Consider the following 24,795-nt stretch of genomic DNA (forward strand, 5'->3'; position numbering starts at 1 on the left):
CTTTCTCTCTTTTCTTTTTTCTTTTCTTTTCTTTTTTTTTTTTTAGGGCAGCCTGGGATACCATGAATGAGATCCTGTGTCAAAAACCTTCTTGAATTAAAAACAAAAAATGTGGAGTGGTTGCTGAATAAATAAAACTTAAAGACTCTTGAGTTTTGTGAATGCAAGTGACACTAATAAAAAATTATGGGATGAGATTCCATAATCGACATTCAAAAATGAAAAAAAAATGAGATTTATCATTACATCTCATGTGTCTGAAGAAAGCCCATTTTAGCAATTCTGCATTCTAGGGGGGAACAGGAAACGAAGGTGGTGCGGTATGAGCGACAGGCGCTCCTGTGACAAACGCGGGGGCAAACCTAAATTTCTAGAGCCTGGGTCTGACAGGGTGAGGCAGGCATGGATTCTTAGCGCTCAGGAAGTGAAGCCATTAGCCTTGGCTTCATGGCTTGATACCAGCAGAGGCTCCAAGAAACAGGAAAAGAAGAAACTGTATGGAATTACCAGTCCAGCCCTCTAAGTTCATGAAAACACAGAGGAGGCCGGGTAGTGGTGGCGCACGCCTTTGATCCCAGCACTTGGGAGGCAGAGGCAGACGGATTTCTGAGTTTGAGGCCAGCCTGGTCTACAGAATGAGTTCCAGGACAGCCAGGGCTACACAGAGAAACCCTGTCTCGAAAGCAAAGAAAAACAAAACAAAACAAAACAAAAAAACCTAACAACAACAACAAAAAAAAACCAAAGAGAAGAATTGTACAAAAAGACATTTTCTCTAATCTGTCATAAAAGAGACATGTATAAAATAGATATATTACCTGAATGGAGATTCCAGGCCACAGACTTAGTCCTGAAGTTGTTTAAGTGCCTGCCATATGGCAGAGTGAGCCGAACACATGCAAGTCTCTAGCTGTCCCTTACCGGTGTCACTACCTGGATTAAAATTGCTGTGCCCTGGTCCTATCACAGCCCTGAAGCCGTGGCTACACTGGTTAGCCGCATCCAACATTAATCTCATAAGCACATGCAGGAAGATTCTGTCATTGAATTAATTGTGTAACTAAAGATCGTAGATGCGACTGCTGCGTGGAAGACAATGCAAATGCCTTCACTAAAGGAAGATTATGGAAAACAGACACACGTAGCAAGTTTATTATGCTTTGTATTATCCTTAGAGTTGTAGACTGCATGCTGCTTTAGGAGTGACATTTCTTGTATACGTATATTCACATCAGAAATCATTTGCTACATAAGAGTTAGTTTGCAGAAACATCACTGAAAATCTTTCCAAGTGGGAAGCTGGAGAGATGGCTTGGTGGGTAAGAACACTTGCTGCTCGGTCAAAGGAGCCAGGTTCAATTCCCAGCACCCACATGGTAGCTCACGGCCATCTGAAACTATAGACCTCCACAGGCACGACCCACGCACACGCAAAACACTCATACACATATGTAATAAATGAAAATCTAAATAGAACTGGTGTACAAAAGGGAAATAAAGTTCTAATTTTAATGTAACTACCAACACACATGCACACACACACACACACACACACACAAGCACGCATGCACTCATAATGGAAGTGAGGAGAATATGCTTCTATGTTATGTGCTGTGCAGCACTTGTTTTATTTAGAAGCGCTTTGTTGTTTTCAATAGGATTTCCTTCTTCAACTTCTTACTGACCATAAAAGTGCTTTATTCACCCCATCCATCCCAGACATACAATTTGCTTCAAGGTAAAGTAGTCAGGAAAGGTGGTCATGTTAATTTATATCTTTAATCTCAGCACTTGAGATCCAGAGGCTAGCCTGGTCTACCTAGCAAAGTCCATGCCATCCACAGCTACATAATGAGACCCTGTCTCAAAAAATAAAAATAAAAATAAAATAAAATAAAATAAAATACAAAACCCTTAATTGCACAAAGGTTATAATTTGCTAGTTCTTTTTCTTTAAAGGGGTCAGCAACAATTTACAATCCTACCAGGTTATTTGAACTAGAACATAAAATTCTAGGGGCAAATTTGAGACTTTAAAGCTTTTGTTGACATGTATCTTATTTGTGTAACTTTAATCTAACGTATTTCTAAATAAATTATGCCTATAACCACTACTCAGAATTATCCTAAAACTTGGAGATTAAACAAAGCAAGTCAAAAAGGAAAGTTGAATCTTAAATTATTTTGACTGTCCAAACATTAGGGGTCAGGCTGCAGAGAGTGCTGCTGTCTAGGGAAAGTGCTTACTGCACAAAAATGACAAATGGAACTTGGATGCCTCGAACCTACATAAAACCAGGCAAGTATGGTGGCCCTCCCATAATTCCAGCCTGATGCAGGCAGAGAAAGGGAACTCCAGGAAGAAACTTACTGGCCAAGAGAGCAAACTCTGAGTTCAGGGAAGGACCATGCCTCAATGCATACACCGAGGACTTCAACTTTAAACCCCCCTCTATGCACAAGAACACACAGACACACAGACATATGCACACAACATACACCACACACACATACACACACACAAGACATACATAAACAACACACACAGACACAGCACACACAGACACAACACATACACATGTATGAACAAAAATCAGGGCCAACAGTACCTAACAGAAATGACTTTGAAAACCAGAGACTGACTGACTATTTCTTAAACAGAAATAAAAAATTAGCAACATGCATATTAATAAACATAAGAAACTGCCAAAAGAAAAGGAGTTAGTATAGCTGGGCCAGACTTACATGCTGCCTATCTTAGAAGGTAAGCCAGATGGGGGAAGAAGCTCTTTGTCCCTAGCAGAAGTACCACTTGTCTCTGTATTCATTCCAATCTCCTGCCCTTCTGCCACAGGTGCCAGAGGGCCAGGCAGAGAGGCGTCTCCTGCACTAATGTCTGAGGCTGCTTCACTGCTATCTGCATAGAGCAGCTCCATCTGAGTGGTGGTTCTCCTTCGAGCCTAGTTAAAGAATGGAAAGAGAAGCCATCAGAAGCAAGCTTGTGCATGGAATCTGATTAAGGAACAGAGGGATTTTACTATTATTATTATTATTATTATTAATAGATAATATATCATCTACTTTGGTATATGAAGTAGATAAGAACATTTAGTACATCATCTCACATAGGTGTCACTGAGTATGACTTCACAGAGCCTAGACAATGAAAATTACAAGACTCCCCTCTCTGCTTACACTTGAAGCCAAACCACAATGGAACGTTTTGAGTTTTGTTAAATTGTTTGATTATCCACGACAAAATACCAACTATATACTATATGCCAGTACTCAAAGACTGTATACAAAAATCTCAAAATGTATGCTCATTAGCTTTACAAGTATTTTTTTAATTTTAAAAATTTATACTAAAAATCTGTATTTAATTAAGATTTATCATGGGGGAAGGGGGGAATGGAGGATCTGAAAGTCTTGGGCCCATATTCACACAAAGAAAATGAGCAAAACTTCATGATGTTTATTGCTGAGATATGGCAGGACCCCAGACTCCTATTGACACGCACGGTAGGAGAGCCTAATTACCCAGTTACATTACTTGATTAACTCTGGTGGTCCTTAAAACTATCGTGTCCATTTGCACAGCATTACGTTTCAAGATGTGATTCTACACATTTGTTCACAGTGCTGCAAGTTTTCCTTCCTTATTCTCCACTGACTTAATGCCATGAGTTAATTTATCTAGCGTCAGACACAACTGAGCAGCCTCAAAAGGAGCGTGATTCCTACCCACTTAAAAATAGGTATCACCGGAGTGGCCCCTGGTTCTGGAAAGACTCAGTGCAGCAGTATAGGGCAATACCAGAACAGGGAAGTGGGAAGGGGTAGATGGAGGAACAGGGGGAGGGAAGAGGGCTTATGGGACTTGCGGGGAGTGGGGACGCACAAAAGGGGAAATCATTTGAAATGTAAATAAAAAATATATCAATAAAGAAAAAAAAAGTCTGAAAAAAAATAGGTATCACCCAGTTGCAAATTCCTATAAATATGCCTTACAGCATTCTTTAACATTTTTATTTAAATAATGTCAGAATACTTAAAAGGAAGAGACACTTAAAACAAACAAGCAAAAAGCTCTTGTATTAGAATTTCACAAACATCTTGTCAGTTTAAATGGCTGATACTGCACACCACGCCATTGTAGGATTAACTCCCCAGCTAACCAATGGCTTAAGAATCAGCTTCCATATTATATTTTATCAAGTATAAGCAGTGTAAAAATTTGGTAAAGCTTAGGTTTCTGCTGGGAAGTTTTTCAAAAACATTTTAAATTATTATTAGATAGAGAATATAAAATAAATTTCTTATTCTTAAAATATTTTAATTTTTATTTAATAATTTACTTAATAAATTAAATTATTTAACTATCTCATTTAATTTCAAATGAGAGAATTTGAGTAAAAGCATTCCCACGGCCATTCTACTAAGAGACGAACCTGAAGCCCATCAGCTTCATAGTGAAATAGAAAACACGTGTTTGCCCGGTATTTGTAATTTTCCTTACCTTGTTCTTAGGTTTCACTTCACCACAAAGCTTCATAAGGTCTGAAGACAACGTGCTGTATGTAAATAAAGACCAACAGTGAGACTAGATTTAAACATTCTCTATAGAATTGCATGCCCTTCATATTTATTATAACCGTCATAAAAATCAAATCTGTGGAAAACACAGAAAGGTAACAGCTTCAAATCTGGGTGGACTTATTAGCAGTTAAATTCAGTTTTCTTTCTTAAATATTCCCATATTTAAATTTAAAATTTATGAGACTCAGGCACGGCTTTGCTTAGCTTTCACATCGCTGCTCCCAGGGCCATCCATCGCATTAACCATAAAATCCAAAATTATCTCTACCTTAAGATAACCACTTAATGCAGTAAGATTCAAGTTTTAACAATCCTGTGAAAGGCAGGAAGAGTGGTTCAGTGGTCAAGGACACTTACTGCTCCTACAGAGGATCTGAGTTAGGTTCCCAGCACCATGGTGGAGGGGGGGAGTCAGGGGGGGGTCACAACCTGGAGCTCCAGCTCTGAGGGATCCGACCCCCTCCTCTGACCTGTGCAGGCTCCCAGCACTCACGGACACGTCTCCACAGACATACACAAACACACATAATTAAAATATAAAGGAAAACTAAATCTTAAAGAAAACGCTACAGAAGTAAGTCAAGTGTGGCAGTCCCTGAATCTCTTACCTTCCCTCCGACCCCGGGCTGTGTAAAGGGCCGTCTTCGTCACTGCTGTCCTCTTCATTTTCTAGAACAAAGAGAAAAGAGCAAGTGTAGCATGAGTTGGATGGGGACCCCGCCCCTTGGCTAAACACACGCACACCAGCTCAGCGTCTCAACACCGGCACTTTGGTTGGGGCTTCTGAGTCAATACAAACAGAGCGGAGAGAGAGAGAAAGAGACACTTCTAAGAAGCACCTTTCCTTGCATGGCTAGGACTAGGAGACAAGTGTTCAATATAGAAAAATCATGAGTTTGAATGGTAAAGTATGGAAAAACAGGATCAGAGAATGGGAATTAGATTTTATGTATGTATGTATGTATGTATGTATATATGTGTGTGTGTGTGTGTATATATATATATATATATATATATATATATGTAACCACATACCATTAAGACTTTTTATGTATGTCCTATTCAAGCACACAAATCCACTGATTAAAACAGAAGCTCACAAGATATGTTTCCTAAACCCCCTTCACGGCACGTGGCCAACCACTAACACTCTCTACATACAAACATTCTGATAGCTGGATTTAATTTTGCAAGCTTAGTAAAATATGTCTCCTTCTTTAAAGTCTGGGGTAGAAGGAGTATATATGAAGATATCAGACGTCACACACTAGCATGCATCTCATTCACAGGTACACAGAAGACACAGACAATAACAGGTGTGCATGCAACAGTTCTCTAAACCACAAGGACCTAACAGCTGCTACATCAGGACAGCAGTAGCAGGCTAGAAAAATAGCAAACGACAACCCTCCCTCAAAAAACAAAACAAAACAAAACAAAAAAACCCAAAAATAAAAATGAGGAAACCAAACAAAAAACTAAGAAATCGGTAGATAAGTAGGAAATCAGTAGCTAAAACAGGTACAAAAAATTAAACTCCATCAGCAAGCTCCTAACATACATGCAGTCTTTTAAATCACATTTTATTCCACAAGTCTACATAATATTATGATATAATTGAAATACACATGTTCGTGATTCACCCATTTATATTACATATGAACATTACAGACGGAGTCAACTCATTTCTTCCTTTCTAATGTTCCCTTCCTTCAGCTACTGAGTACACAAAGGGTTAATGATATTTGGAAATATAATCTAAGAAAAATGCTTACGATTCACAGGCAGGGGAAGGAAATGGTGGCCCGGAGGGTAGTGTGCACCTCAAAGCCTTCCTTCAGAAGAGGCTCAGGAAGAGGCTTCCTTCAGAAGAGGCTTAGTCCTCAGACTACCGACTGGCTAAGATTAGCTAACAATATAAAAATTAAGTTCTAAAGAAATGACTAGCTACGGTGGTTTGAATGAGAAATGTTTCTTATGGGCTTGGGGATTTGAACCCGTGGTTCCCAGTAAGTGGAGATGTGCAGAGAGGTAGTGCAGCCTTGCAGGGGACACAACAGTCCCTGGGGGCGGGCTTCAAAGTTTAGAGCCTTCCTTGCCCCCACCCCATCTCCAGTTGGCGCTCTCTGCGTGGTGTTTGCAGTTGAATGGGATTTACTACCACTTTTCTTTCAGACACTGGTGAAAACAGAACTTGAAACACTGAGAAGTTCACACTTAGTTTAAGGAAAAAACCAAAACAAAACAAAATTCTTAACTCCTGACTATCTCCAGAGAGATAATTTACACTCTATATAAACAACTTGGCCAGAGCTAAGAGGACTCCACCCCAGTCAACCACCAACTTAAGATATATCTTCAAAGCCAAAACTGACATGAAGCATTTTTTCCGGGTAGCACATAGTTCTTAAATCTAGCACAGGGCCATCAGACATGTTCTCCCCTAGCAGTGCCCAGATCAAAGCAGACAGAACTCCCTGCCAGGTGTCCTGCCAGTCCACACCAGGGTAGAGTTTTACAGCCTAACACCACCGGAACTTAACCAAATGTTTGTCCTTTCCTATCTTTTCTTTTAATAAGTTTTTTAAATACAAGGTATAATCTTTCTATATGTAAGATAGAATTAATAGGTCGATCCTGTGACTGCTTCAGAAACACCTTCGCTGCAAGCCTGTGCGCATTCTAGTGAACATCCAAAACCTTAACTTTCAAACTATCCCTGTCAACAGCAGAGTAATAAAGGTTGTTCACTAGGTCTACAAGCAAACCCATGATTGATCCTGACTACATGTTTTCTGAATGGGAGCCTAGAATCTGGTACCTGTTAGGGATATACACATCTGACCCTCACCCCAATGATAACCTTGGATAACGGCGACTGTCTAACAGATGTCCCTGGCTTCAACTGCTGTGCAACACGAATCTTTTTCTCATGAGCCATATGCATGAGTCCGGTTCTCAGCCTCAAGGGTTAGGGCAGAATTACAAAGTTGAATGAAGGTTATATAGGGACATTATCTATTGTTCTGATTTTTCCAGTGGAATATCCATTACTTTAGTCCTTCCACATTTTACCCCCAGTTCCTCTTCCTTGTAGTATAGCCATAAACTCTAGAGAAATTTTCTGCCATGAGTGGAGTGATGGGTTCTGTCAATGGACAACAGTTGAGCTCTCTGCTTCTCTAAGCAGAACATCTGTAAACGTTAACACTCTTCATCATAGGAGCAATCTGATATCTTCTTGCCCAAAGTGTGATTAAACGTCTCCTTTTCTATGCCACGGAACACATGTTAAGCTGAGACTCTACGAAGATCAGAGAGAAGAAAGAGGGATGAGGGTAATGAAGAAACAGAAAGGGAAAAACAAAGAGGGGGAGAGGAGGGGAGGACTGGAAGAAACGGCAGGGATGGAAAAAAGGCAGATCGAGGAGGAAACAGAAGAGGAGGAAGTGGGAAGGAGACAGGAAAGGAAGAGCCAGGGGTGGGAGGGCACTGAAGGAAAGAGGAAGCCAGTCTGCTTGACAACCTATAGGATGGTAAAAAGGTACTCAGTGGGTGGGGCATGGTGCCTGTCCATCAGACCTGAGCGTTCCTAATTAGACTTTTATCCATCCTTGTCATAGCTTGAAAAATAACTTTCAAATGACATATATACTATATATATTATATATACATATACATAAGTATATATTATATATAAATATATAATATACACCTTGGTTGACCTCACAAAATTATTATCCATCCTTGTCATAGCTTGACAAGTACCTTTTTGTTCTTTTTTTTCTATTCAACAAAAAGACACAAAAATGACAGATATTTGTGTGTGTGTGTGTGTGTGTGTGTGTGTGTGTGTGTGTGTGTGTGTGTGTATAATATACACCATAGGCAATCTCATGGAATTTTTATTTTCACAGTAATGGTCCTATGGGTTCTGTATTTTACTTGTATAAGAGCTTGTCATTTTAAAACATGAAGCTTCATAGACTGTGTTTAGTCTAGGGACACAGAAAGATAACTTTATTCAATCTTTGGGTTATTTTCCTTTCCTTTACCAAGGAGCACTCAGAAAACTTTGAAGAGTGGTATAATCAAAGAAAAGAAAGAACAAAAAGAAACAAAAGACTGCATCTGTGAATATATTAACTAAATAAAACTGTTCCAGATTTAGTACTCTAACATACCACTAATAATGAAATTCCTCCAGTCTCCTGATTCTACACAGATCAACATTAAGAGAAGGTAAAGATATGGCCAGTGAGAATAGGTCACATGAAAGTCATGAGCGAGAAAAAGGCTGAAACCTCTCTGTCCAATGGTCTCTATAGCCTCTTTTAGGCTGAAAATATGGTGCTTATGAGTAAAACACAGTATCAGTATGTTCAAATAAAGTCCTTGTATTGTATTCTATTTGTAAAAAAAATATATGTATTCCTAATTTTACTTTTAGACAAACTAGATGAGAATATATAGAGAAAAGAAAGTTATTTATGAGGTTAAAACAATGGATGGAAGTTAATACATATATTTAAAAATTTTAAAGGAACATATATTCCATGTTTTCCTGTAAGACAACAAAAAGAATTCAGAGACCTTAGGAATTCTGCAACTGAGCTCAAAAGACTATTAGTTCAAGCATCCCTCTTTTGCCATCTAAGAATTTCAAAATAGAGAATGTTTAAGAAAAAAAGACTTAGTGGTTGGTTTTTTTTTTTTATTATGAATACAGTATCATGCAGAAACAGTGGCTACCAATACAACATTTTCAAATATGTACCACAATTAGTGCACAGGACAATTAGTGACTCATGCAACTGCTGGGTACACAGAAAGCTAAACATACTCACCTAGAGGGGCGCTATCTAGATCTGGATAAACAACAGCAGAAGGAAACAAAAAGCAATACTCCAATCAAAACAAATCCAAAGTTAAAACTCTCACATAGCACAAGATTATGTACCGACGTTTAGGTACACAGAATAGATGCTATAAAGAACTCAGATGTGATTTAGCACAGTTAGGTATGCAGCGTAAAGGGAATGGAACGTGGTTAATCTTTTAAGTAACTTAAATAACCAATTCAGAAACTTTCCTAGTCTCCTTTATCCATTAAAACCCAATGGTTTAATAAGGTTAAATAACCTCAAGTTGGTGATCATTTCTTGGAATGTACTTTCCCCCAAATTTACATACACATGCAAATTAAAGAGAGGATATTTATTAAAAGCATAAGTACAGCATCTATTCAAACAAGCCATAGAGGAAGGAGATGTGGATACAATATCCAAAGGGCAAAGCTACCATGCAACTCATCTAAGTGAGGTTTAATCCAAATTACCTTGCAGTGCGTGGCCTAGCAAGGCGTCCAGCTCCGGGTTTAGCTCTGCCTTTTCTTTCAGCATGTGGAATAAGAGTTGGTTCTGGGTTGCACTGGTGATCTCAGTCTGTTTGAGTCGACCTTCGAGGACTTTAATTTGAGCCTCTTTCTGGGCAGCCTGCAGACCCTGAAACCAGAACCACAAGAGCGAAATGTCTTCCATCTAGGAAAACAAAACCCACTGCTGAAAACGCTGAAGCCCTGGACTTCGGCACCAGGCAGGCCTTACTACCAAGTAGCTCCTCTACTTCCTTTGTTCAGACGTCTTAGAGAAGTTTCCCTGGGCAAGACGCCACCCTCCAGAGTCCCAGCTCCTGCGTGGGAAGTGCTTATAGCTCAAGAGCTACTTTGCTGGCACACAGTGATCGTGATCACACAACCTAAGGGTCTAACAGAAGTCCAGAGTGGGGAGCAAGCGATTCAGCTGTCACCACCTTCAACCACCGGGAATTAATGTCCTACTGGTGGCAAATCGGGTTTACATTCAGAAGAGTAGGGGCTGCACTGCATTTTTTCTTCTCTGGTTTTCTTTGGACCTGTACAAAATCAGTAGCAGGCCATTTGTGATACAATATCCATTTTCTTGAGAACCATTTGTTAAGACAAAATGGGCTGTATTTCTTCCTTTTATATTTGCTCTAATGTACAACAGAGCTAGTAAAATTGACATATTTATAACATTTTATTTTAGCTCTAAAAAATGTGGTTTTTTTTTTCAGTTAAGAATTGTATTCCTTTTTACCAAGAGGAGGATCACTGGAGAGAGACGTGTAATTAATGCCAAACCAGTCAACCAAGGCTTTCAAGAATAGAAAAGCGAAGTCTCACCTTATTGATGCCCATTGACAGGAAGTGATCTAGCAGGTACCGAGCTTCCGTCAGCGTACAGGCATTAATGACAGCAGTGACATCCAATGTCTCCCCTTCTTCCTACATCAAACCAGTGTGTAACAGTCATTACTTTAGTTGGATATATTTAAGTAGTTGGCAATAGGCTTGTATTTACTTCACAGTGCTGGGTTAGTCAATGAAACTGCTCAGAAAAATATAACATGATTCCTACACTAAGAAACATGGTGCCGTCAAAAGTAGACACAGTTGAGTAGTTAAAGATTCAAGGCAAGATATAATCAATGAGCCACGGGATATAATAAAGACTATCCCAAGACCAGTAGGGAAATCAGAAGATTAGACAATACCTATTACATGTACAAAACTTATCAGCTTAAACCAACAAGTAGAAAATATCTTCATATAAAAATTTAAGGGGGAGGGTGGGTGAGATGGCTCAGCAGTTAAGAGCACTGGCTGCTCTTCCAGAGGTCCTGAGTTCAATTCCCAGTAACCACATGATGGCTCAGGGCCATCTATAATGCCACCTGATGCCCTCTTCTGGTATGTGGGTATACCTGCAGCAGAGCACTCATGCATTGAATAATATTTTTTTTAAATTAAATAAATAAAACTTCAAAGTACTTGTAAAGACATATAGTACAAATGTTCTTTTCCTTAAACTCTTAAGCATCTTTAAGACGCTGAGAATCATCTCCACTCAGACTTTGAGCATCTGAGAGTTAGAAGCAGGAGGATCAGAAATTGAAGGTCATTGTCATCTACACGCCCAGAGTCTGAGGACAGCCAGGGCTAGAGGCCTTCTCTCAAAAGCAAACAAAACCAAGAAAAAGTGTCTATGGCGGTCGGAACCTTTGCTTCCTCCATCTGCATGATGTTGGCCTGACAGTCGGCAATACTGTCATTGATGTAATCTATATTCGCAGTCAGGGACTCCATCTCCTCGCCGATGTTAGCCACGTTCTTATCTCCCTCTCCACTCTCCTTGACTATCTTCTCTCTCCTTTTTGAAAGTTTCTCTCGCCTTTTTGTGAGTTCTTCCCGTTGCTATAAAAAACAACAACAACAACAACAAACAAAACATGCAGGATTTGAAGAAATGACCTCTACCTACTCATACGCAGTACATCCAAGACAGAAGGAAAGGAGAGACGGCAGCCAATGCTTCCCAGGAACAACTGCGGGGTAGTAAGTGAGAGACCAGATCCTTTGTGTTCAGACTCCATCTTAGAGAACCTGACCTAAGGTTGAACTCGAGTCAACTAACAGGCCAGTACCTAGCACCAGTTTCCAGGCTACCCCCCAACAAAACCCGCACATAGCACCAGTTTCCAGGTCATTCCCCAACAAATCTGCACCTCCAGGTTATAAGCCCACCCCCGACACTTCACTTTGTAACAACCACCAATCAGGAGGAAAGCAGAAGTTAAGTTGATGGTTGGGCTCCCAGCACCAGTCAATTATGTTAAAGGCCATAATGGCTACCAAATCTGATGTCTACCAGGCTAGCTATCCCCTTCTTGCCTCTATAAATGCTTGTCTAGAACTGGGCTCGGGGGCCCCCTCCCATTCTCTTGCGTCGGAGTGGTGTGGTCCAAGCTCAAGCTTAAATAAAGAGACCCCGAAGCGATACCATCGGAATTGGCTTCTCAGTGGTCTTTTTTGGGGTTCACTCACATGTCCTGGCACAACATAAGACTGTCAACTAAGGAGACATGTAGCTTCTGTTGTCCATACCCTGAGGAGTCTGTTCATGTCCGCCTCCATGTTGGAAATGGTCATTTTCTGCATGATGATGTCCGTCACCCGGCGCTCCAGTAGCTGCCACTTCATGCGAGCCGTCTTGGAAGTGAACACCCGGCCAGTGAATCCTTTCCTCTGATAATTTTTCCTGTAACCGTTTACACAGACGAGTATGATTACTTATGCCTTTATTTGATGGTGCACACCCAATCGTGAGACCTGTTCCACGGACATAGCATTCAGTGTGAACACCCGCAAGGATTGTAGGGGTGAATAAGAATCAGCAGGACCTGGTGCCGTTTGTGGTAGGTGCTGGTAATGCCTGGACTCTGGCCACAGGAATCCTCATTTTCTGCTGGGTGCCTGCCCGAGATGCATCCGCTTCCCCCGAAGCCACACTGGAACCTGTGTCTGGAGCAGGGCTTTCAGATGAGCTCAGCTTCCGAGTAACTTTTCCCGCTACTTTATCAGACATAGGCCTCACTTGCCTGCGGAGAGCTGTAACCTGCAACAGCATCAAGGTTGAGCTAGTCTCTGTCTACATAAATGACATTACAGGGACTGTAATAGAATAGAAGGGTAGATAATTTGTAAATCACGTACAAGTGTCTAGGGTTAAACCCTAGCACCACAAGGTGAGGAAAGAAAAGAAGGAATACATTATTTATCCCAAATTGTTTGCCATACCTCTTCAGTTTTGCGTCGCAGAACTACTTCTTGATTTCTTTTCTGGGCTTCTAGAAGTCTAAGTTGATGCTATAAATTAAGATGCAAGATGTTGAGACAACCCTCTGAACCACAGTGTGCCCTATTCTGATGCTAAAACTCTTCCTCTTAGTGCCAAAAATATGGGTGCTTAGCATAATCTGAGCTAACAATCTTGTATCCATCATATAGATATTGCTACTTTAATACAAGCAAAGACACTGAAACAGCCATCTCCCGCACAAGCCAGCCCACCGGTGAGATGGCTTAACATGTAACATGTCCCCCTCTAACCACATGTAATAAAAAGTAAAACAACATTTTTGTGGGTGTGATTTAGACTGCTTTTCAAAATCTGAATTCATGAAAGTAGAATTCTGTAGGTGAAGACAAGAATGTTTTAAGTCCTCAGAAAAGTATCTTCTATAGCGGACTGGCATATCATCGCCAGAGGATATAACCTTGCATGCATCCCTTCCTGTGAATCCGCCCTAAACTTTTATCCTGAATTGCAATCCACATATGACAGTAAAAGTCATTTTAAATAACCAGCTCTTATTTATAGTCCTCAACCTATACTTAAATATAGTTAGAAAACTTTCCCACACTTATAGAACGCTCTTGTACAAAGCAGGGTACTCTTATAGAACAGAGGGCCTCCCTCACATCTCTCTTGCGCTGATCCTTCTTCAGCTGAGCGATTTCCCGGTTCCTTCTAGATTCTGTCAGCCTCGCTTTCTCTTGCTCTTCCTTCATCTGCTTCATTAGGCGAACCTAAAATACGGATATACATTATTGAATATTACTCCAGCACCAGATACATGCGGCAGCTCACACGGATGGGAGTTCTCTGGTTCCAAATAATTTATATGGAAGCATGAGGCATCTACTCTATATTTTACTCGATGATTGTTTTGGATAATCTTATTTCCAACATATCTTTTTGCCAAAGTAATTAGTGCTCTACAATGCAGATTCAATACTTATTATCAGTAGCTGTGTGAGCGTTGAACAAGTTATATAACCTCTATAGGCTTTGACTTTCACACCTACAATGTCCTTGTGTATTATGAAAACTCAATGGGTTGATACCTGAAAGCACTTGTACTAGAGCCTGTGGTACAGGAACAGCCTAATAAATACGGTTATTGCTATCACGGCAACTGCACAACATAATTTCCTCATGTCTTACAACATCTCCATGTGGTTATATTAAGGACACTACTTGATTTTGGTGCAAGATTTATAATAATCAATCCCTACACAGAAACTGATGCAAGCATTCACAGTCTCTTTGTGTTCTTCTGTGCAGTGAGAGTGATACTCCAAACTCTAGATTATTAGGGCTTGCTCTTGGTGAAGGAGAGTTAAGTTCAGAGAGACCGACCCAAGGAGCATCTGTTTACATCTTAAACTGGTTATAGAATATTACGGGCTACTTTTGTATTAACTCAGGAAAGAACCACAGTAACAACTCTATTCTAAGATAGCCAGCCCGTGGCCGTCCGAGCTGAACAGGAGCAGTCTGGATACCTTGGTTTTCTTCATTTCCATGACATCCTGCTGCAGTTTCTTTAGCTGCTTTTCATACTGAGACTGGTTTTTGAGGAGCCTGGCGTGCTCCTTTTGGGCCGTCTGCAGTCGCTGCAACTCTTTGTTCATGGCGTGGAGTTTCTTTTCGTATTCACACTTCACTTTTTTTGCCTTTTCTTCAGAGTATGACTCTACTGAGCCTGGGGGGAGGGGGGAAGGGAGTAAACATATTTTGTTAAAGATATTTTTATTTATTTTATGTAAGTACACTGTAGCTGTCTTCAGACACACCAGAAGAGGGCATCAGATCTCATTACGAATGGTTATGAGTCACCATGTGATTGCTGGGATTTGAACTCAGGACCTTCAGAAGAGCAGTCAGGACTCTTAACTGCTGAGCCATCTCTCCAGCCCCAAACACATTGTTTTTTGAGACATAGAATTTATCTACAGGCTCGGAACAACCAGTTCTCCCGGGTCTCAGTGATGCCTGAGCCCTTCTGTCGCATTAGTTTCCGCTTCATCATCTACTCAAGTCGTGTAATGCTGACTCAGCTTTTCGGCTCATGCGCCGAAAGTGAGGAGTGAGACTGCGACTGCGCAGAGGACCCACCGAGGTTCTGGAGCACCTGGTCCCTCTCCAGCTGCGTGTCCCGGATCTTGTGTTGCAGCATCATGAGCTTCTCCTCGTACTGCCTCTTCAGCGTCTGCAGCCGTTTCTGGCTGTTCTCTAGTTCATCAATCAGCTTCTGCTTAATTGCGATTTCGCACGTGATATTCGCTAAGTCCGCTTGGTAGTTAGCTATTCACAGAAGATTAAAAAAAAAAAAAGGACTGAAAGTAGGCGGAAGACCGTCATCACACGAAACAAGTAAAGCCATTTCTCTATGTTCGGGAAGTCACTCAGCAGCCTGGTGGGAAATTTTCTGGACATACCATAGTCTAAAAAGACAGACTGTTCACACTGGCCAACAGCAGGCAGATCACATAGCGACCAAATCTAGCACAGAAAGGAACATCTCTCTTGCCTAGAGCATGCATGAGTCTAGTGTGCTCTTATAGGTCATGAAAATTGGCTTTCACCGCTGATAAAATCGAAAATGTTGAATTTTCTACCAAAACTTTAAACAACTTCCCAATATGAATTTTCTGCCTTCGTGCTAAGGGGACAGGTACCTTTTTCATCTGATTCAGAATCTGATTCATCAGAGCTTTCTTCTCCTTCAATGTCATCCTCTTCCTCTTCTTCCTCTTCCTCGTCTTCCTCATCCTCATGGTCACTCACTTCTTGATTCTCTTCCTAAAATGGGAAGCATTAATGGAAGAGCATTGGCAAGGAAATGTCAGTAAGAGATATGCTGGACTATATGCCACAGAAGCACAAAACTGTAATTGTGTGTGTGGGTGTGTGGGTGTGTGTGTGTGTGGGTGTGTGTGGGTGGGTATGTGTATGTATGCATGCTCGTGTGTGTGGTATATGTATATGTGTCTGTGTATGTATGTGTGTATGCATGTTCATGTGTGTAATGTGTGTCTGTGTGCATATGCTCATGTATGTGTGTATGTGCATGCTCATGTATATGTGGTATGTGTGTGGTATATGTGTATTTGTGTGTGTGTGTCTGTGCATGTCCATGTGTAGGATGTGTATGTGGTATATGTGTATTTATGTGTATGTGTGTGTGTATGTGCATGCTCAAGTATATGGGGGTGTGTGTGTTTGTGCATGCTCATATGTGTATGTGGTGTGTGTGTCTGTGTGTGCATGATTATGTATGTGTGTGCTGTGTGGGTGTATGCTCATGTGGTGTGTGTGTGTATGTGTGTGTGTGTGTGTGTGTGTGTGTGTGTGTGTGTGTCTGTGCATGTCCATGTGTAGGATGTGTATGTGGTATATGTGTATTTATGTGTGTGTGTGTGTGTGTGTATGTGCATGCTCAAGTATATGGGGGTGTGTGTGTTTGTGCATGCTCATATGTGTGTGTCTGTGTGTGCATGATTATGTATGTGTGTGCTGTGTGGGTGATTGCTCATGTGGTGTGTGTGTGTGTGTGTGTGTGTGTGTGTGTGTGTATGCATGAGCCCATGCAGAAGGCAGAGCAGGGTGTCCAGTGTTCTCTTTTAACACTTTCCACAACATTCCCTTCAACAGCGCCTGTCATGGAATCTGAACTTGCTGTTTTGGTCATGCTGGCTGGTCAGTGAACTCCCAGAAACTATCTGCCCTGACACACCATTGAATTTTACTTTTCTTTAGTTTAAAAATCACTAACAGAGTTTCTGGTTATTACACAATAACTCAGCCTTAAAAAATTCTTTATCATCTTTTGCTGGGCGGGCGGTGGTGATGCACACCTTTAATCCCAGCACTTGGGAGGCAGAGGCAGGCGGATTTCTGAGTTCGAGGCCAGTCTGGTCTGCAGAGTAAGTTCCAGGACAGTCAGGGCTACACAGAGAAACCCTGTCTTGAAAAAACAAAAACAAAAACAAAAATTCTTTGTCTCTTCTGGTATCCTATCTGCATTCACACACACAATTTTCACAAAGTTCACAATTGAAGAGAAAAGTCCTCAAGCAAGGAGGAAGCCATAGTTACGGTAACCACCTCTCTTTTGTTCACACAAGTAAGTTAATGACTACAATTTATATTTAGTGTCGTGTACCTACCACATCTAGTTCATTGTTTTCTTTATCCGAAACACCCTTTTCTTCTTTTTTCTCCTGGTCGGTGTCTGCATTATCATCTTTCCCAGTAACACTTTAAAAAACAGAAAGAGAAAGGACTATGAAATAAAAACAAGGTGAAAGTCTTTTTTTTCTCAGTTTATTATTTTTTTAATCAACAATTCGTAAAAACAAAAATGAAAAGGTTAATCACTCAGCTAAGCTAGGCTGCCCTGTCTGAAGATTAAAGAAAACCATACATCACCACTTGACCAACCAAGTAAAATTTTACATGACTGAAGAAAGTTTAGCTTCTAGAAATAATGACAACAGGTCACAGAGTGAAGTATTAAGCTCTAAAGAGACAGCAAACTTACAACACAGGAGCAGCCAATTGATTGCAATGTGCTACAATTTAAATGAAAAAGAATCCAAAACAGAAAGTTTTGGTTCCCCATCTAAATTCATGAAAGCTTTTCTCATATAAATACAAAGCAATAAACTTATTCTTGTTAGTATCCTGATAATTTTGAAGGTTCAAAATCACTATGCCCACCATGAGTTCGACTCTATGGGCTGTATCCATCTTTCCTGTTTGTTTCTTTTTGTTCCCCACATACCCATCCCCTTAGGACATTTGCACAGCATAGAGTGATTTCCCATTAGATTCTCACAGAGTGGGTCTTTGATTCCAAAAATTGTCTATGGTTTAGGGTGTGCTCTGACTGGATAAGAAATTCTAGGGCCTTCCACAAGTTTCACCATAAAAACCTGAAGACTTCTTCTCCAGTTGCCTGATGTCTGCAGGCACAACCACTCAAAGGTGTGAGACAAGGATCAGGACTAAACTCATTTAGCCCTGGGAGTCTTAAGTGAAGGGAGCCTCGTACAGAGAGTATACCAAGTCACTCTGCTCTTTCTTGGGTTTACTATGCAGGACAAACTATGCACAGAAGTTATACTTCAGCTCACTAGACTCCGACATTTAAGCAAAATAGTCAAGATAGCCAATCTTAAAAATCCCATATGGTTTATGTTACTGTGGAATTTTAAAATCATTAGGATTAAAAAAGGACATTCAAATAAAGCAATCTTTCCAAACAAAATTCCTCTAGAAAGAGCTTTATGAAGGTCACTATTTCCGTTAGAAAGTATATTTCAATAAAGAGCTTCCTGATCGATCCTGGGGTCTATTTCTAGGTTATAAGTAAATAATTTGACCTCATTTGGGCCCTGTTATTATTATTAAACTCTAACATTTAACTCCAAATCCCTAATTCTTACATATATTTTTATACTCAGAATATAAATAAGAATATAAGTGGGATTTTTCCTCATAAGTTCTTTCCAGTTTTTGTTTATTTATGTGATTATTTATTTGATCTGTCATTCTCACTGAACTAAAAAGTCTCTTGAGAATAAGATTTATGTGTATTTGGTTTGTCCTTCAGTTAATTACCCAGGGTCTGCACATAATAAACTACACTACTGTTTACTAAGTCAGTCAATCCCTCGGAGTTACATGAACACCCGTGTTTCTGTAGTGTTACATGACTCGCATACCTTACGTTAGCATGGGTAAGTCCCATGTGAGACATAAAGATGCATAGAACACAGTTTGGGCTTTGGAGTGAGAAGTCAAAGCCAACAGGAAAGGCAGAGTCAAATAAACTGCAACATCTTTTATGAATGTCATAAAATCACTGTACTAGAGGAAAATAAACTGGGTGAAAGCTAGGAACCATTCGGAGTGAACAGTTCTGACAAACCCAGTCATATTAAAAGGCCAGTAACACACACTCAGATACTACTGTGCTGGAGGCTGACCCAAGATTTAAGACACTAAGAGGATGTGTGGGGGGAAAGGGAACACGTTTCTTATTGGATCTCCTCCTCCTCCCTGATGTATCCTCCTTCTTATGACTGGCGTTGTATACAATCTCCACTATAATTGACTCTTAAATTACTGTATCTTCTGAAATCCCGTTTCCTGGAATTATGGTCACCCAACTTTATGGATTCTTGGCTAACATCCGCTCCTGCTCCCTCCCTCAGGTAGCTAATATCCAGCCTAGTGAATGTTATCCTTGACTTAAATCTCCAATCATAAATTCTCCTTGCACTCTAACACAGAAAAAAAAAACAACCTCACAGCTATATAGTAATATGCTAATAATAATAATAATAATAATAAGCTATAAGTAATATGTTTTACTGTTAAAGCTGAAGTCTTAAAGGCGATACTAATAAATATTGTACCTCAGGCACTCAATTTTTCTTTGATAAATGTTAACAAGTTGATATTCCAAATAGCTATCTAAAGAATAATGGGCCATAATTAAAATTACTCTTTTTTTTAATGAAATCAGGATCTTTGGAACTGGAAGGAATATAAGAAATTAATATGTTCATCTGCCAAATAAACCAGAAATTGTGGCCTTGAGAAGTTTTCAAGGGACACAAGGGACTAAGAGCAGAAGTGGTAACTCTCAGAGTGAAACACTCACAGCTGCAGGAACTTGTTGGTGCAGACTCTCAGGCTCCAGCTCTATACTACCCCATCAGATCTTCATGCCATTGAAACAGATACTGATGACTGAGATACGGTCCTAGGACACTAAACTGCCCTCCTTCTGCAGTCCTATGTGGTCATGCAAAAGTCGGAAGCAGCCTTGACTTATATCTCCATATATAGTTCAAGGACTGACTAATTGAACATGGTAACATATTTCCACACATAAATTTAAAGATTCATCATATTCTGTGCTTTTTAAATAGAAGAAACTTTGCATTTATCATTTTTTTTTAGTTCTTCCGATAAATATCTTTTCTTAAATTGATGATGCTTAGTTGAATTCTTGTGTGAGCTACAATTAGAACCACATTCTAGTTAGAGTATTTTTTAAGTTATAAGCTTACAGGATATAAGCTCAGAATCTAGACTCAATGTAGCATATAGAATATAATTAAGGGAAATGTATTGTAAACTAATTTATGATTTGATATACTTAGTAAATCAATCATTTAACTACTGAGTACAAGTTCTCAAGTTTCAACTTTAGGGAAGAGATGATCTTTAATGCAGAGCTTAGGGTGACTGTGTTTGTTTTGAAACTACTTAATCAGTTTGGTTGTATGACTTGGCGACTTGTTTAGAAGACTCTTTAAGGTTCTAGTATGAAACAAACATCTCCTTATCTGAATAAACAGCCACACTCAGGAATGGCTCCATGACGTGGAGGTCAGCAACTCACGTCTGGGTTTCAAATGGAAAAGGGGGAACTGCTCACATTTTAATGTTTACTTGGAATACATTTGAAAAGTTAAAAAAAACATTTTTCTAGTTTGATGTTCAGAATTCCTTGTCAATCTAACTACAGTTCCTTCTGCCTTTTTTCCATTTTAATGTTTTCTAAAAGTTCACAGAAAATAAGGAAGAGAGGCGTCTACCCATGCACTGGAATTTCTACAAACAAAAAGCCAATCACTTCCCAGCCAATAATTCCCACCCAGCTCACAAGCCTCACCCCTAGATACAGAAACACTGATTTTTGTTTGTTAATAAATCTGATGGTGAAGATTTATTTACTTTTACTAAAAAGGGCTAAGTAATCTTCAGACCTCTGGCAGTTTATTTGAAAGTGAAATCACTTGCAGTTTAACTCAGGTAACTACAGAGTTCTTTATGCCTAAATACTTTAATTTTTCTGCGATTTCTATAAGTCACTACTTTAAGGCATACACAGCTAATCTAGTCCCAAGCAATCTACAATTCTATAGCACATCTTCTTACAAATGGAAAGAAAGTACTTAAAAGACATTTTAATTTGTAAAAAAAACAAAAAACAAAAAAACCTGGGAAATATTCCAACCTTCTTTCTTCTCGACTGCTTTCCTCAAGTTTCTGTAGCCTTCAAACCACGAGGCACAGTATGGGAAGGCCAAGCCAATGAAGGGCAAACCAGACAGTAAAAGCAAAAGTGGTAAGAAGGTAAAGGTAAATGATACATGAGCTCGGAGACATTAAAATAAATCTTAGAGATACCACTAAAGGACAGATACACAGTAAAAAGGCAATACATTCTGTATGAATACAAAGCAGAAAATCCATAGTATTATATCTAAGAAGAAAGCCACAGATAACCTGTAGAAGTTGTTTAACAGTAAAACGCAGTCTCAATTATGTGACTCAACAAGTCCTGTTGGAATGTTATTGCTATATTTAGCCAGAAATTTATCAATTTTAATTTCTTCCCCAAAAGTAAAGCCTATTTTCAATAACATCCTCTTCCTCTTAAATCTTTCAAAAGATTTTTATGGTATTATGAAGAGACTTTATTACGTAATGCCTTTGTACCATAATGATCATACTAATATGACATACGAGCTACGACTTTAAGAACTCGACCTCATTTCTTCTACTGTACATAAAATCATCACTAAATCTAAACTTAAAAACTCATATGAAAATTATATGAGATGGCATTACAGACAAATGAATATGACAGTTACATGATCAATGGGGAAAAAACGATCTTGTTAATTCAAGATAAAAATCTTACAAGGTTGGGAGCAAGATTTCACTACTAAGGCAAAGGGGGAAATGAAATGGGAACTTTAGTACTTTCCATCAGTAAGATTGTTCTTTAATCAGAATAGCAAAAAAACCAAAACAGAACAAAAAGACAGATATAGGCTTCATGCTATAATATTCAATATTCAAAGCTAGGGATCTTAACTCAATGGAATGTACTACTTATGAATATTTGTCATGTAGACAACAGAGATGTGCTAGCCTATGATTAAGCATATTGCGATCTGTACACAGCATACTCTGTCTAGAACCCCACAAAATCCTTTTGGAATCATCCATATTTAAAATAATGAAGACAGAGTTTAGTTATACATGATTAAGTCAGCTCTCTTTTAATCTTCTAATGTATGGTTTCACATGATTTTTATTTCTTGGGCTGTGGTTGTCTCTTACAACCTATTTATGTAGTGCTATCATAACATGAGACTAGCAATCTGAGGGAAAAAAAGGTCTACAGAGAGACACTCACCAGGGATCAGAGAGTCAAGCGCAGTGACTAGAAAAAGGAAAAGTCCACGCAAAAAGATCTGTGTTTCCAAAGATTCAACCCAACACCACTAAGAAGTAGAGTAAGTCTGAAAGACCCAACGAGTTCTGTATCCTGGGTCATTTAAAGGCAGATATCCAAAGGCATCAGACTAAATGTGTGAGTGGTAAATTTTCTTTATCTATAGACACAAAACAATGTTCTCCCCTGGCCCCCAGATCAGTGTAATCTAGGACTGCACTGGTGATGCAGTGAACTACAATGCTTGAAGTATATGATATGGCTTACTAGTAAAAATCCAAATATTCCATTTTTATTGTTGTTGCTTTTGTTGTTGCTGCTGAAATCCTTTGTTTTGTATATGCTTTATTTCAGGCCTGGAGTTCATTTATATTTTTAAAACAAGAATTTATATTACATAAGTCTAAAAGTTACTTAGACCTAAATGTGATTAGTGAAATGTTTTTTGTTTGGGTTTCCTTAGTGTGTGCATGTATGTGTGTAGGGTTTGTCTAACTGTGTGTGTGTGTGTGTGTGTGTGTGTGTGTGTGTGTGTAGGCATGCATGTGTGTGGATGTGTGTAGCTATACAAGTGGGATGTGCCCATAGATGTTAGGACATTCCCAGGAGGTAGCTTTCTCCTTCAGCTGATGGGTCCAGCCACTGAATTCAAGTCTTCAGGCTTGTGAGCAAGCATTGTGTATGTGTTTATTTGCTTCATAGTGAACCATCTCAGCAGCCCAGGTTTTCAGAAAACTGGTCTGTACAACAAGACTAATTTCATTAAGTTCTTTGAATTTCATGTGCAGTTCTATTAAGTCGCACACTGACTCTCCAGACTTTCGTATGTGTACAGTATACAAAATGAACATTTCAAGCACACAATCCACCTATGTACTATACTATGTGTTTGACCAAGGCACAGTGGGGCATATATATGAAATGTGCTCAATAAAGCACTCACCGAATGCTCTGGGAGTGCTGGCTTTAGACATACCAATCGGTTTTCTCATTGGCATCATTTACTTATCTAGCTGGTTGATAATGCTCGCCAATATTTTACTTCTACCCACAGGCCTATGTGGATCTGAAGTATATACTTTCCTCATCTGGGTCATTTGATAAGACATTATGATTAGCATGCACTATTATCTCAATCATATACTGCTTGAGTCAGTCACAGAAAAGCAACGTGAAATAACTGCTTTGTTTCCCTTACAATGGGCAAAGTTCCAAGTGAACCAGGACAAATACAACAAATATAATACAAGTCTTTTTCCATTAGTAATATTTATCAACTGAGTGATTGTGAGCATGAATTTTCACAAAAGGGATCTGAACCGGAAGTACCAAGTAACTATAGCCACTATAAAAAATATAGAAAACATTTTAATAGGATCCCTACTTATTTTTTGTGGTGGTTTGAAGATGCTTGACCTAGGGAGTGGCACTATTAGGAGGTATGGCCTTGTTGGAGTAGGTGTGGCATTGTTGGAGTGGGTGTGGCCTTGTTAAAAGAAATGTGTCACTGTCAAGTTGGGCTTAGAGACCCTCTTCCTTGCTGCCAGGAGGCTAGTCTTCTCCTACGGCCTTTAGATGGAGATATAGAACGCTTAGCTCCTCCTGTACCATATCTGCTTGGATGCTGCTATGTTCCTACCTTGATAATGGCCTGAACCTCTGAATCTGTAAGCCAGCCCCCAATTAAATGGTGTCCTCATAAGAGTTGCTTTGGTCACGATATCTGTTCGCAACAGTAAAACCCTAACTAAGACATTTTTCATAATTCTTATTTAGCAAGTTACTAATGCAGTATCTAAATTTCACTTAAAATAGAAAGGATGGACTCAACTCATGACCTTAAAAAGCGCACTCCTACTGATGGCTGCTTACTCAAGACACAAAGTGCCACGGCCTTTAAAAACAAGTCAGGCCATCTCCCGGCATGAATGTGTCGAGTAAACCATAAGCCCGGAGAACATACAAGGAGAACATCCATTTCCACAGTCCTGTGGTCCTTATTGTAATGCAGCTGTCCTCTGTCATAGAGAGCTAGGCATGACCTCTGTCCTACTGTTGCTGCCATAGGCAAGAACAGTACCTGTGAAAACATCACTAGCTCAGGAATCCAATGCCCCCTAGCCATCCTGTGTAACTTGCTTCAATTACTTTATCTAGTATTTCCTACCTTAAATACACATTTAGGTTGTATTTAAGGTAGGCCAAAGGGTTGGCCTAACA

The 24,795-nt window shown here is 39.6% G+C and overlaps 1 protein-coding gene across 2 annotated transcripts in view; it reads right to left on the minus strand.

The window, feature by feature from the left end:
- The window catches only part of Kif21a (kinesin family member 21A), a 115,134-nt gene that overhangs the window by 19,474 nt on the left and 70,865 nt on the right, over positions 1 to 24,795 (minus strand). For both annotated transcript variants that reach the window (XM_052161278.1, XM_052161279.1), the window contains exons 12-25: positions 17,477 to 17,567; positions 15,986 to 16,109; positions 15,423 to 15,611; positions 14,810 to 15,009; positions 13,943 to 14,050; positions 13,259 to 13,327; positions 12,862 to 13,076; positions 12,566 to 12,719; positions 11,681 to 11,875; positions 10,805 to 10,906; positions 9,938 to 10,103; positions 5,208 to 5,268; positions 4,520 to 4,574; positions 2,746 to 2,960 (exon numbers count right to left, since the gene is read on the minus strand). In XM_052161278.1, coding sequence (XP_052017238.1) covers positions 2,746 to 2,960; positions 4,520 to 4,574; positions 5,208 to 5,268; positions 9,938 to 10,103; positions 10,805 to 10,906; positions 11,681 to 11,875; positions 12,566 to 12,719; positions 12,862 to 13,076; positions 13,259 to 13,327; positions 13,943 to 14,050; positions 14,810 to 15,009; positions 15,423 to 15,611; positions 15,986 to 16,109; positions 17,477 to 17,567 — 1,944 coding nt within the window. The remainder of the gene's footprint in view (positions 1 to 2,745; positions 2,961 to 4,519; positions 4,575 to 5,207; positions 5,269 to 9,937; positions 10,104 to 10,804; positions 10,907 to 11,680; positions 11,876 to 12,565; positions 12,720 to 12,861; positions 13,077 to 13,258; positions 13,328 to 13,942; positions 14,051 to 14,809; positions 15,010 to 15,422; positions 15,612 to 15,985; positions 16,110 to 17,476; positions 17,568 to 24,795) is intronic.

Source organism: Apodemus sylvaticus, chromosome 17 (assembly GCF_947179515.1).
Source record: "Apodemus sylvaticus chromosome 17, mApoSyl1.1, whole genome shotgun sequence".
Classification (NCBI taxonomy): domain Eukaryota; kingdom Metazoa; phylum Chordata; class Mammalia; order Rodentia; family Muridae; genus Apodemus; species Apodemus sylvaticus.